Genomic DNA, 14,946 nt, shown 5'->3' on the forward strand with positions numbered 1-14,946 from the left:
TGTTCATATTTGATGAATATGTCTTCTGTTAGTGTTGCTTTAAAGATGTCTTCTTTTAGTAATGGGTTAGTGGAGAGGGCTAGCTTTAAAAGAAAAACAAAAACCCACAACCTTTTAATAAAAAAATTTTTAAAAAAGGAAGTTTTGATTTTTGTGTGCCCTCATCCTTGAAACCTGGATAAAGTGAAGAAACCCTCTTCTCAGCTCTGTGATGGCCGTGATGGCTGCACAATAACATAGTCTGAGGATGTGAGTGAATTTGTCACCATACTGCCAGGGGTCTCACTGTACCCCCCCCCTCATCCCTTTCCTCTGTCAGAATGTCTGATGGAGATGTCAGGGACTTGGCCTGAGATTGCTGCTTCCTCTCCTTGCAAATCCTTGTCTCTCTCAGCAGGCTCTCAGTAATAAGTTTTGGAGTAACTCCGGCTTTCCAAACCTTTAAATTTGAAACCAAACCACACTACTTTTCATAGCATTTGTAAATGGGTTTGCTGTTTTCTTTAAGCGTGGGAGAAGAGGCATGAGTCTGGGATGCCTGATAGATCCTATGGTCCTTTCAAGTCTGCTCTCATAATGGTGTGACTGACAGTGCAGAGACCATGGTTTGTATAAGGGGTAAAACATCTGCCCAATTCCTAATGAAGATGGCTAAATGTACATTTTTAAGTTTTTCTCTTTTCTTTTTCACTCTATTGTTGGAGATAATGTACCACACAGTGACTCAGGCTTTCTTCTTGTAATAATATTTCTTACTGATGGGGGGAAAAACAGCTTTAAATTATTCCACATATCAATGGTTGCATGCATCAAAAACAAGCTGAAAATGCTAATGGCCTCAATCCATGAATATCCAGAAGGCATAAAGCTTTTGTAGTATAAATATATCATTTAATGAAAATATTGAAAGGAAGTGCATTTCCATGAAATTCATCTATCAGAATGTTATTTTTAATAGATGAATTCATTGCTTTACCCAAAGGTGTTTTTCTTTCCAGTCTTTTTCCAGACATAGAGCCTTCTTAAATTCTCTTTGGGTTATGAACAAAACAGCATCTGCGTCAGTTCTCCCCATACTGGTAGCAGTGAATTGCTGTAAAGCATGAATTTGACCTCCCTAATTCTGTCTTTGCCTTAAAAGTACCTAAAAAGGTTCCACTTTAAAGAAGGTTCTTTTATTGTATTTATTTTTGTGAGTCTAAAAGAAAAGCTCCATCCACTTCTAGTAACTTGATTGTGAAAAATCAGAAGTGGTTCTTGTCAAATCTGGCATCAGTTCCCTCTGAAGGATAATAAATCTCCTGATGTATAATGTGGGTACGTCCATGTCTTTTCCTATGCCTTTTTCTGGGCAAGCAACTTGCATCATACATCAGTGTAGATGCTCTAGAATAGGAGGTATTTGCTTGCTTTGGTGCCATGTAGTGACACTAAATTCAATAGCACTTGAAAAGTGCTCTGAAGTCCTCCAGTGGAAGGGTCTCTTTCATTTGCTTCCAGTAGTTCCCACAGTGAGCTAATCGCTACATAAACCTATTTGTCTTCCAAATTAGGAGTTGAACGATCCACTTCTTTCAATGAGTGAAGTTGTCAGGCATGTGAAAGAAATATTAGCCGTCCATTTCTGTAAAACATTAACTTCTTTATCCAGAATTGCTTTTTGCATTAATTGTTAGGATCAGCAGTTCATCTACTCAACTTTTCCATGCTAAAAGCATGCTACAGTGCTGTCTTCATGCAGCAGCAGACTGGCACTCTCAGTGACTTGGTCACTCCTCACACTTTGCCCAACAGTGGCAAAACTGAATTATAATTTATTTTCATTCCTTTTGTATAGAAGTTTGAATAGTGACTAAGTGGTCAGTTCTACAGGCAGCTAATGGGAGAAGCATGGTAAAAGTTTCAGGGAAAAAATCTGCACCAAAATCACATTTTTGCAAGACTCTTGAGCTCTGCTCCCTCCTAGGACCGAAAGGAACTGGGTTTCCCAGCTGACCAGTGGTCATCATGTTTAGAGAGTCAGAGCAGCACCCTGGGGCTGACAGCCCTGCTCTTCCCATGTTGTCTGCCAAAGAAAAGGTGAAAATATTTTTCCACGCTGTTGATCAGTGTTGAAATACCAGCTTCTCCAGTCTTAGCCTTCCCAGAACAAACTCAAATTAACATGTCTTGGAGCTGAGCTTTGGGAGCTTATTTTGGTGTTGTGGTTTAAATCCATTGTGTTAAAAGTAATTTTTTGAGTAAGTATTTTTCCTCTACTGTTGCCTTTGTTTCCCCATCTGACTACAGAAACTAATGAGATTTTCTTTCATTTAAAATTCTCTTAAGTCCAGGCATGAGACATACAGTGATAGAAACACTAAATGTCTGGGTTTTTTACCTAGAAAAAGTGTTTATGTAACACACAGCTTTTAAATAGCTTAACAAATCTGGTACCTGATGTGACTGTGGCCATGCGTGCAAAGTTTCAACTCATACAGGGAGAAAAAGATAAATAAAGCTGACTGTAAATGGAAGTGCTTTCCCATCTTAGCTGGATGGTATTATCATCAGTCACTAAAACCCTTTTCCTCTACTATCTCACTTTTTTTTCCATACCCAGTTTGCTTAGTGATATTGTAATTTCAGCATTTATAGCCTTCCATGGTTTTCTTTGTTGCTGCCTGTTAGGATATTGCAGGAGTGACAGCACGGAGTGAATAAAACAGGTATAACCAGGTTAGTTCTTAATACTAATGTAAAGTCTTCTGTCAGGGAAGTGATGAAAACCATATAATTAAAGTTATTTATAATGTGACTTGACAAAAAAATTGGAAAAGAGGTGACAATACAGTACAGTAAGTGTTTTTCTTCTCCAGTTTCTTTTGCTTTATTTGAACTGTCCCTTGTACTAGTGTTTTTGCAGTTCAGTTTAGGAACAAAAGTGATCTTTATTTCATGTAAAAGGGGTATGTGTGAATATGTCTGTGTGTTTTGTTTATATATAGATAAATACATAATATAAATGTATAAGTTATCCATTACTGTGATGCTCTGGCAATGATATTTCACACTAGCATTTCCTACCAGTCCTCAAATAATTTTTCTTCTTTTTTTGTTTTTAAAGGGCTTATGCTCAATTACAAGTTCAAAGTTTGGTAGAGCACACAGATTCCTTAGCAAAGAGATCAGGTGTGCAAAAACCTTGACATTTCAAAATGAGTCCTGATCTGGCTTCTGAAATGGTTAAAACAAGATATTTTGGGCAGATATTTACTTCCCCACTTTTGCTTTAAACCAGTCACTCATCAATTATTGTGTTAGTTGAGGATGAATTTCTAGTGTATTTTTTTTCCAATATTCTCTTCCATGATTGTGATTAAGAAGCCTTCTACTCTTGTATTATTTTCTGTCATTTGAACTCAATTGCTTTCTACTTTTTGATACATGGAAATAATTAAATGGTGATTGGATAAATAACGCATCTGAAAACAGCAGACCTGGATAAATAACAGATGAACATTACCGTGCTACCGTAATGAGATTGAAAAATATTTTTCCATCTGGGTAAGGCTGTGAGCTAAAGTTATCTTTTTAGCCCTTTTCTCAGGAAAGAGAATCTTGTTATGCAGAATGAAACTGGAATAGTGACAGGAAAAAAAATGCAGTGCTCTTTGCACCTTTTTGGTTACAGAAACAAGAAGAAAATTAGGGAATAACAGAAACAAACCTGTCTTGGTCTTGGAGCAATTTTTAGCACTGATGGTGTACGAGAGGAGACTCATGGGCTGTGAGACCAAAATCTAGCACAGTGCTGATAATATGTTGTAACAAACAGCAAAAAGCCACCAGTACTGTTGTGTTCATATTTCTCTGTCAAATGGAGAGGCTGCTACATGCATCTCCCAGAGCAGCAGCTTAGTAAACGCTCTGAATTGTGTTTTGAATCTCTCATCCCTGCCTCTCTAGGGAAATGAGTTAAGGTTGTGCAGAGGAACCATGCAAATAATCTTTTTCTCAGGAAAAAGTAGCTTAATTCAAGCCAGTATTGAAGAAGAGATAAAATAGGGCTTAGGCTGTTATCATATGCAGAGTTATTGGAGGTAGTAGTCTGTATATTGATGGCAATTTAGTCTGAAAATAGTGTTTATTAACTCAAATATGTTAGACTTGAAAAATTAGGCAATATGAAGATACGAGATGTTTTATCTTGGATGATAATGTCAAGCTTGGTAAACGTCAGAAATGCAGATGGAAAGACCATGGGAAAATCTATGGGAACAGACAGCACACCAGGCAGGGCAAGGCTGGAGGGACAGCAGCCAGGAGAACACCAACAGAAGAGACCTATAGAGAGACAAAATTGGCTTGCTCTTTCTAAAAAACCCCCAAAACCCCAACAAAACAAAGGCAGAAAGATAATACAGAATTAAAATTCTGAATTAAGGTACTACTTTCTCCCTTGGGATCTACAAAGTAAAATTAACGTCTGTTTCTCCCTCAAGTATGAAGGTTGATTATAGATCTTTATTGAGATGGTAGAGTTTGATAGACAGAATCTTAATCTGAAGTACATGATAACAGTATGTATAATTCTCACAGTCGATAAATTGTGGGTTTTTGTTTGGTAGTTTGGGGGTTTTTTTGCAAAACTTTTCTACAAGATGAAGTGCCTACATGTTATTTTCTGATGATACAGTTTCCCAAATGTACAATAACTAAACCACGATTTAAACATTAAATTTACTTTGGAGCAATATTTACTAAAATAAAATCTGTATATTTTGCAGTAGTTACCTCACTTGCTACTGAAATACAGCTGTTCCTGGGGATGTGCCATAGCTCTGCAAATACCCTGGAACAGTTCAGAAGAAGTTTGAGAATAACTTCCTGTAGTGACATAAGTAGAATGAAAATACCAAAGTGCACAAGGATACCTTGGTTTGTCCAAAGTACACTGAAGAGTAATCTCGGGGGATTGATGTACTGTGTCCTCCAGAAAACTATATCAGAGTGTTGTTTAGATAGTGCTTTTTATTTATTTAAAACTATTTCATTTTGGTGTAGAGATTGTATGTGGGGGGGGGTGTGTGTGTGTGTGTGTGTGTCACAGTTTAACAAGCATTCAGAAGGCCTGACCATGCCTTGGTGATGTCCATCTGAAGCACATCATGAACAGTAGTAATGAAATCTGTCCTCGCTCAAAAAAATATGTAGGAGAGGATATTATACTACTTCTGTCCCAGCTCAGAAGAGGTTTCCTTCAGATGATATATAATAGCTTTTTTTTTCCTGTATACTTTTTATAAATTTTGTTTAAAAATTTAATTTCTAATTCTCTGAGAATTGGTAGTATACATTCCTTTTTATTGCAATCTCTCTTGTTAATTTGATAAAGACTTTGTTGGCATTTCTTTTGCATATTTTGTTCCTTTGTGTGCCTGCTACACTGTATGTTGTTCAGCCATTTGTGGCTTGAAACACTGCCTAAATGGTGGCTTATGTTTCCCCATTTTCAGGCCATAGCTTTTTATGTCTGACAACTCAAGTCTTGCAGCAATAACACTGAGTTCCTGCTATGGTTAGAAAAACACCACCCATTTGAAAATATCATCTGCCACCATTTCATTGCATATTGAATAGATCTACTTTGGAGGGTTGCAATGCCTCGTTTGACTCTAGCTATTTTTTAGACATGAAATTTTTATATAAATTCAAAAATACTGTTGCCTTTCACGGCTAATCACCTTTTGGAAAAGTCAAAGTGGAAGATTTCTGGCTGACTTTAATGTGTGGGAGAGCCTTCAGAAAGTCCTTTCTGTATGTGCTCATTGATATTAAGCCAAACTTTGCAGAGACTTCACTGCTTGGAAGTACTATCTCTGTTCTGTCACCAGCCTTATCTGTTAAATCCCAGTGAGTGTGAAAAATGAGAAAAATCTGGGTTTGCTTGGCTGTTTCAACAGTATGTTGAGAATGGCCAGATTGCTGGAGAAGATGATTCTCTTGGAAACCCTAACAGCCCGGCCTCCTCATCTGTAGGCACATAGAGCTCATCTGAGTGTGTAAATAAAAATAAATAATGCAGTGAAAAAATATGCAGATTATTTTGCTGAACTGTCTCAATTTTGGATCTGCCATAACTAATTTAAATCTTCTATTGGGATTTATGCATGCAAGAGGTCAGATTTAAGATGTTTGTAATTTAAAGCTTTTCTGCTACTACACCTTTTCTGCTTTTATATCCTATCATGGTGCCTTTTTGATGCAAAGAAAGTCCTTTTTGTTCCCTTTTCCTTTCCTGCTTTGAAGAGAACATTTGCTTTTCCATTTATATGAGGTAATGAGACCAGAGTAGCTCGGGATTCTTTAAATCAATCTAATTGGGCTTCTTTTAGTGTATAGAATATCCTTTTTTTGCACAGGACTTTCATTCCTTTGTGCAGTTGCTCCATCTCCAGCACTCAATATCTCACATGCCTTTTTAATTAAAAACCCCTCAAAAAGGGCAAGCGATTGTCATCCAAATGGCTGTGATCTGTTCTCTATTCCAGGCTGATTCACGGAGGGCAGCTGTTAAATGGCTTGGCGGGGCCAACCGTGATGAATGCGGCACCATTTCTTTCCACAACGTGGTTTTCTCCGGACGAACGTGCCACAGCGACAGCCATCGCCTCGCTGCTCAATTACCTGGGCTCTGCTGGCGCCTTCCTGGTGGGGCCTCTGGTGGTGCCATCTCCTAATGGGACAGCTCACCTCCTGCTGGCATCGCAGAGCAACACCGAGCACATCAAGGACCGCATCGAGGCTGTGCTGTATGCAGGTGTGGCTTAAAAATAAGTATTAAAAAAAATAAGAAAATATAAAAAATGTGCATGCGTTCATGTGTGTTTGGTACTTGTGAACCAGTACCCTCTAGTGGCTGGTTTGCACAGGAACCGGTTTCTGACTGAGGGAAAATAATCAAGTAGTAACATATTGTACCATCAGAAGGGCTAATTTTTTCCCCTTCTTTTTCCCCCTACAAAAGTAGCCTATTGTACAGGCTGACTCCAAAGGAAGTAATTCAGTTGTTTATATCGGCTGATCTTGGGAGAAATGTCTCCTAGGAGAGCTTACACTTTCCCTGAGCTTCCAAACTGGTTTTTGCTTATTGAATTTTCATTAAAAATATGTGTCCATGACATGTTGGGTTTTTTTCTATTGTGTCTGTAAGGAGGAAAATCCAATAGTCTTTTAGCATTAAATTTCTTCCCTGCATTAAATCAGCCTTAATTTATGATTTGCATGTGCCTTTCAAATGTGATTAGATTATTAGTATTTAAGAATCTAACACTGAAATTAAAATGAAATAGATTTTATTTTTAACTAAAACCACATAATTCATATTGGTGAGCAATTTCAATGAAGTGGCAACAGTTTAGTGGAAAAAACCATTGATATAAAATTCGCCTGATATAACTTGCATTTTATGTCCTTACTCTTTTTCTTGCAATGGCTTCTACAGCTCTTTACATCACTTACAAAACTCAGCAGCAAACTTTAAGGAAAATGAGTTGGTTAAGTGGCTTAGGAGCCTATGTTCTGATTTTTAAAGGATATAAATTGGTATAGCATTCAGAGCAGATCAACTCTTTACCATGTCATGATAGTTGCACATTTGATTGGGGTTTTCCCCCCCTTATGATTGCAGCCTCTGAAATTCAGCCAGGAGCTAGCCCTAAGTGTTCCAGAAGTCTTAAAGTACATATACTGTGTAGTTTATATGGAGGTTTATGGGACTGAATTAGCTGTTTGTGATCATTTATTCCTGGACGTTATTCTTGCGGAAATTTTGTCAAGTTAATATTCCTGTTGGGAGAGGGTCACTTTACTGTTCGTTTTAAAGAAGGTGTAATAGAAGTTGAGTCACCATTTCACCAAGTATTTTTGAGTAACCTATTTTTTACTGGACTCAGATGGAACAACAGTTAAATTTGGGTTTGGTTAAGCCTTTTTCACAAGTAAATATGGTGTTAGACTCTGGAAATCTCATGGCAGATGAGAATGACTACTGTGAAAGAAGCAAGAATGAAAGCAAGTCAGGTTTTGTCCTGAAGAGTAGTAGATAAGGGGAGGAAAACTCTAGCAGTTAAAGAAGTGCTTTAGCTCTCCCTCTTCAGATTTTCTATGGAGCGAGAAGAATTCATCTGCCTGAAGAAGGTACTGCTTTGTGCTTGAAACCACTGGTTTGGGTCTTGTAGCACTAGAAGTATTGCTTTCAGCAGCCCATTAGATTCACATTCTCTTCTGTTCTCTTTAGGGAGGTTTTCCTAAGCATTTTCTTCAGAAACAGGGATGGATCTTGCCACCAAGGTTAGGTGTGTCTTGCCTGCTCCATGTCTTAGCATGGCTCTTTATGCCTGTCTGAGCTGACAAGGGCTTGGGAACACCCCATAGACTTGTTTGGAATCACTGGTCCCAGCATGAGATGATCCTACAGTAGCTCTTCATCTTCCTAGGAAATGTGTTTTGAGGGGCATCTGCACTTCTCAGTATTTGAAAGTCCTGTGAACAGAGGTGGATTCTGTGTGCTTGTGTTTGTGTCCTACAGGGTGCATCTTTTCAGGAGCTGCAACCTCTTTAACTGTTCGGGCAATGACAAAGAGCTGGTTTGTGAATGTTACTGGCCTGCAGTGAGTCACAGTGATGATGGCAAAACCTCCAACTGGCTTAAAATTGGCAAGAGCTGTCAAACAGGAGGTTGCGTGGAATCCCTCATGGGATTTCTCCTGTCTCACTTCAGCCCTGTTTCCCTGGAAAGCCGAAGGCACAAGGTCCCTGCTGACTGCCTCCCCTGTGCTCTCTTATGCCAGGTGGGCTCCAGAGGTAGAAGGAAGGCTGCCTTACAGAGGGCAACTGCCTCATGTAATGTATAGACAGTTCTGTTCACCCATGGGCCAAAAAATACCTGGTAGCTGTGGTAGGATACTGTTTGTCCCTTAAATTGGCTAGGCAGAAAACTTGCTTCAAATTGACTTCCAAGATTACTAGCAAAGGTTCTGGAGAATGCAGCACAACAAGGAGCTGACCCAAATATCCCACTTCCCCACTTCTTTAGCAAGTGTGGCCAGGCTTAGTATGACTTCTCATTTTGGATACTATGGGAAAGCCAGTTTCACAGGATAAGCACGCTGCATATCTAATGGAGTTGTGTTTATGATGGAGCTTGTTGCTTTTGTGTGAGGTAGTATTAGATAAGCAGCCTTCAAAAGTTAAATGATGTCTTTTAAAAAGCAGTAATGATGTGAATTGTTAAGTTGGGATCAGTAGTGTGCCAAGAGTTTGCAAATTTTCCAAGGACTTAACCTCAAATATGATTACGAAGCAATTGCTTATAAACCCATTCTGAAACTGCTCTGTTAACTCCAGTGTCTTCTGTGTTTTAATAAATTGCTCTTCCTTTATCTCAAATGCGGACTAAGAGCTCAGTTGAATTACCGCAGCCTCTTTCTGTGTCATCTGTGTCGCTGCACATTCTGGTTCACAGCTCAAATAGTACAGATGTAGCAAATCAGGATTGAATTGTATTACCTGAATCGCACAAGGAAGCTTGAATTATTCTGGACTGCAGCCAGAGCTCTCAACCTTGTGCTTTCCTAAATAACAATGTAAAATCATTATTTGTTTAAAAAAAATAAAATGTGTGCGTGTGTGTAAAGGCCCCTCATTCCCCCTTTACATTACAGGACAAGGTGGGGAGAAAGGCTTCTGGGTTTGAGTAGGTTTTTGTGCTATAAGTAGCCTATCTGAAGGAAAAAGATGTTGTATCAAGGAGGCTTTTGTCTCTGTTAAACCACTTTTTTTCTTTTTTCTCTTTGGGGTTTACACAAGCAAGCAGCAGGATGTCTACTTCCTAGGCTAAGGTGGAGGCATCTGTCCACTTTGGCAGCCTCAAGTCACTGTGGTGTGGTACCCAGCTTTTGTAAAGCATTCCAGGTTCACTCCTCAACAAGAGATATACAGCTGTGTTTCTGCACACTGATTTATGTCTTGCCCAATTCTGAGTACGTTGCTGCATCCATTGTCCTCTTCAGAAGCCAGCTACCCCTGTGGAAGAGCTTTAAGACAAGTTTTAGATTGTATTTTTCTTTATCTAGTCTGGAAGAGTAAATGATGAGGGAGATAAAGGTGCAGATTTCCTAATGAGGAAGCAATTCATCAGGTAAGAAATTGGATGTGTTTGGCAGTACCTGGACTTCTGATGTAGGTGTGATACACAAAGCTAAGATGGTACTAAAGACTTCTATTCTTCAATAGAGAGAGGTACTTTAGTTTCCAAAGGGCATTCTGCACTTTCCTTTTGTGCATGAGGGCAGAGCTAGCTAGGCAAATTTGTTAGCCTGGAAAGTGTAACACTGGGAAACATTGCAGAGGTACTACAAGGACAGCATGCTGAATTTAATAATAAAAAAAAAATAGAAGATGTTACTATACTGCTTCTGCTGCAGCAATTTGACTGGCAGAAATCTTGAGGCAGCACATAGATGAGGCCTCAGATGGGCACCTGTTATAAAATATTGCTGTGACTTAAAAAAATTATCATCATTTTCATTCTTCAGAAAAAGATCTAGCCTTTTCCCTTATAGCACTGCAGGATAACTAAGTTAAATAATTAGTACCTTGGACAAAAATTACAAGTTTGTGTGATCACATTCTTGTTGGCTATACCTGTCTGCAGTCTGAAATCTTCCTTTAATATGTGATTAAAATGTGTGTATGCATGTATATATGTATAGCTATAAACCTGTATGTAGACCTAGAATCAGGATAGGCAGATAACCAGCTTTTACTAAACAGCTTTGTAGTGACAAAGCATCTCATCCCTTTCTTAGTTCGAGGATGATCAGTTATGGACAGTTCTTTATTCACTGCTCACGGTTTCAGAAACAATGTACACGAAGATAGAAATTAATCTGTTTTCCAGAGAGCAGAGGAGATAGAGTGAGGTCTAGTTAAAGTGCCCTTGGCCCTCAAAACATGCAGTTAGACTACAGAAGGAAAAGACACCACATGATTTAAAATGAATCTTTTAGTATTTGATCGTGAAGAATGGCATTGTCACATTCCCAGTATGCCTTCAAAGGAAATTTAGTGTAGACTTTTTTCCCATATACTGAATAGAAGCATTCGTTTCCTTTCCCCATCTCCAGCTGATCCATTTAGACTCTGTTATTTGTTTCTTGAATTTATTTTCTTCTGGTTTAGCAGAAGACCTGGCAAAGTGCCATGTTCATATTGATTTATTAAAAAAGAGAGGAAAAAGAAAATGAATGCAATTGAGTATCCAGCTCTGCTGGAATTTATTTGTGGTGTCAGTGAACACTTCTTTGTTATAACATCACAGGTTCTTTTAAGATAACAGACTTCAGCCATACATTTTTCTCTCCAGCAGCAAAGAATATTGTTTTCAAAGGGGATGGGAGAAATATTGGGATTGAGGACTGTGGAGAACATGCTATACATTGCAAAATGCCTGTAAAACTAATTAGACTGACTGTGGGTAGAGTTGTTTTTCCTCAGAATGCCTGCTCATGGGACTTACTGAGTATTTTCTGTGAAGTGCTCGTCACTTTTCAAGCTCAGTTCCAGACTTCTGCTATGAAATTTTTCAAAGATTTAGAATACCTGCTGCTGAACAAGAGGAGCATCTGCAAACAGCTGTATTCTTTCTTTTTTTTTCCCCTCTTACCTGTACTTTTTTCTGTTCTTGAGCCATGGCTGCTCCTGCACTTTTCTCTTTATTTTCTGTTGCCATGTAAAACTGTTTGTGTCCGAACTGCTGCCTTGCTTGACCTTTCATTTGCCTTCATCATCTTGTGCAATGACTAATTGTCATTCCATGCCCTGGGGCTTCCCCAGTCCCATCTGTTTAAAGTCTCTGGCCTGCTGGTACCTGCACTGCATTACTTCCATCGTGAGGAAATGTGCCCAAATCTTCATATTGCAGTTCTCTCTAAGGAGAAAAAGCAACAGTTTCCTTTTGCTTCACTGAGTTCCCCATGTGTGAGCCTGGTTCTCTGCAGCTCCTAACACTGGCATGCACTGCCAGTCTCATTGATTCTCCATCTCAATTTGAAATCTTGTTTGGAGAGGGAAAAAAGAAATTCTCCTTCAAGTTACCGAGTTCTGTTGTCAGGGGCATTAAGGCACTTTTGGTGGGATTTATGTCTCGAAGGCCGGCCGATAACAGCAGTGTACCAAAATAAGTCTGTCGATGCTAACATCTGTTCTTGGTTTTGTTTTTCTTTGCCCTCTTGCTTAGAATTTGGAATGGTTTCCCTGATATTTTCCGCAGCGTTGGCCTACTTCCCCTCGCGCCCTCCATTCCCTCCCAGCGTCGCTGCAGCGAGTCAGCGGCTCAGCTACAGGAGAAGTTTTTGCAGACTGTTAAGGTAGGACCTCACTGGGTTTCCACTTCAAAGCAGATCAGCACCTAAATAAATAAAAACAAGTGTGCTTTAATCTTCTCATGGAGCAAACAAGTTGGTTTGTAGTGCTTTTAAACAAAATAAAATTAAATATTCATGTTGAGGCATAAAAGGATGCTAACTGCTGAAAAGCAGACATTAAATTTTAAATCACTGGGTATATCTCAAGCCTTCATGCCAGAGTCCTTTAGCACCAACAGTGCTTTACTCATCCTGTTATCACAGGTTTTTTTATACAATGCTTCTGTTACAGCAGGTTATACAAGATTGTTAACAGTGTGCTGTGAGATAACAATTAGCAACACTGGGCAAAACTAACTAATAAGTTACGTTCTTCTGTGCTTATATCGGAATGAATTTGGAGTTTACTTGTCATTCATAGGATTATTCAGCCATGGGAGCAATGAACGAACTATCTGAAACTGTGATATCATCAATTAAATCTCATTAAGTATGTTAAAATATGAAGTAGGAATAGGAAAAATGTCTCCAGATGTGTTCCTGGACAGGTTCAAAGACTAGTTAGCTTCCTTTAAGTTCTTAGGTTTAAAAAAAGAAAGAAGTTACAAAGAAAATGACAGCTTTGCAGCTTTTTGCACTTGGGCTCTTTTGGTAAGACACAGACTTACTTCCCCCCAGTGTTTGTAAATGTCTTGTGTAATGGAACTATCATATCAAAGGAACAGCTAAAACAACTGTAATATTAATGGTAGATAATTGTGAATGCCCGTGCCCTGTACATGATATTGCAAAGATGAACTTCCTGGGGCAAAGAACTGCTCCCATGATACCGAGTGTGACTGACTTCACAGGGAGGCTTCAGACTCTTCTTGTAATTGTTTGTTGACTGATGCAGTGATAGAAGCTGAATCTGCATATAAAGGGCTGCTTGAAACTTGATAGTAATGGAGCATTAGCCATTCAGTTATTACAGATCTATTGTGGGGCGTACTTTCAATAAGTGTATTCAGAGGCAGCGAAAACAACTCATCCCCTGTTGTAGTTGGCTTTGGGTTTTTTTTCCTTTTGTTTTTGGAGGCTTTTTATTTTGTTTGGGGGAGTAAATAGTTGGCAAGACGCTTAATCCTGAGTGTTCATCCCGGAGCACGGTGGCAGTCGGGAGAAAGTGTGAGTACAGCTGACTGGTTAAGTCTGCAAAGTGACCTACTCAGGATATTAAAAAATAGCAGTTCCCCTAAGGACACTTAGCACATATAGTAATGCTCTTACTCACCCAAGCTGATGTGCAGTTGGACCCTGCCTGAGGCTGTGTAGTAAAAATGTTGCCATTGAACAGAAATCCAAACAGCAACTGACTCTGCAGGTGAAATATAAAATTCCCGTTGACAGTGCTCCATTTGGGAGCTTTTTAACCAGTAGATTCCATGTTAAACGGGTTGTAAACAGTGGACCTGAGATACTGTAAGGTCAGGATATAAACAGCAAAGGTGGCTTACTATTCTCAACCAGTGAAACTGAAGAAAACAAACTCTATTCTTAAATAATGAGCATACTTTATAGTGTCTCCAAGAACCAAGAGGGTTTTTTTTTAAACATGGACAGGTAGATAACTATATCTCCCGTCCCTCTGGTCTTTTTGCATTCTTCCATGCTACCCTTTATCAAAGGCACTTCTTCATTCCTCTGTACATGAAATAATCAACAATTCATCATTAAACCTGCTTATCTTGAGGAGCCTTTCAGCAACAATCCATCAAAGCAACTGGGTTTTATAGAAGAAAATGGTGTCTGCCATGCTTCAGGAGAAGTCCATCATCTGGCTCATTAGGCTTCTAAGCTCTGTTGCCTGCCTAATCTAGGCTTCATAATTCTTGGCTCAGAAAACCTTTCTTTTGACTTAGTGTAGACTGAAGGTAACCAGCAGATGAGTACTAAGAAATCATGATTTCCCCTTACTGTAGGCTTACCCTCTGGTATAAGAACTGTGTGTAAGGCATTTGGGATGCGTGTGAGCTGGTGGGCTGACTCAACTATGCGCCAAAAACACTCATGAGAATTGAGATGTTCATCATTTCCCTCTTCTTTCCCTCAGGCTGCAGTTTTATTACTTCAAAATAAAGCAGCATAGCATAATGTTACCATTGAAGTCATTGACCTTTTTACCTTGGACACCAAAAGGATCTGTCACATCCTTTCAGATCCCACACTCCTTCATGCCTTCAGGTCCTTGGGCAGTCATCTACACAAGCTGCTTCTTGCAGAGTTTTATTATACCATCAACAGAGGTCAACCATCCCCTGTAGGCCATTTTTTGGGACTTTCTTAGGAAACTTGATTCTTCCTTCTGATTTGGAGGATTCCTGTTTCTGACAGATTATAACAATTAGCTGATCTCTGGTTATCTCCTGATACCAACTCTCTCAGCCTGCAGTGGGAGATGACAGATTACTCATGGTTTGGGTGCTAAGCCCAAATCTTTCAAGTCTGTCACATGCTGTGACAAGTGTAGTTTGAATTTCTGTTAGAAAAAGTGCAG

General features: G+C 39.2%; 1 protein-coding gene across 1 annotated transcript in view; it reads left to right on the forward strand.

Moving 5' to 3' along the window:
• Positions 1 to 14,946, forward strand: part of SLC49A4 (solute carrier family 49 member 4) — a 70,317-nt gene that overhangs the window by 25,823 nt on the left and 29,548 nt on the right. The window contains exons 3-4 of the mRNA XM_027678989.1: positions 6,534 to 6,802; positions 12,284 to 12,413. Of these exons, the coding sequence (XP_027534790.1) occupies positions 6,534 to 6,802; positions 12,284 to 12,413 (399 nt within the window). The remainder of the gene's footprint in view (positions 1 to 6,533; positions 6,803 to 12,283; positions 12,414 to 14,946) is intronic.

This window comes from Neopelma chrysocephalum, unplaced genomic scaffold, assembly GCF_003984885.1.
Source record: "Neopelma chrysocephalum unplaced genomic scaffold, ASM398488v2 Primary Assembly neopelma1_44, whole genome shotgun sequence".
Lineage (NCBI taxonomy): Eukaryota > Metazoa > Chordata > Aves > Passeriformes > Pipridae > Neopelma > Neopelma chrysocephalum.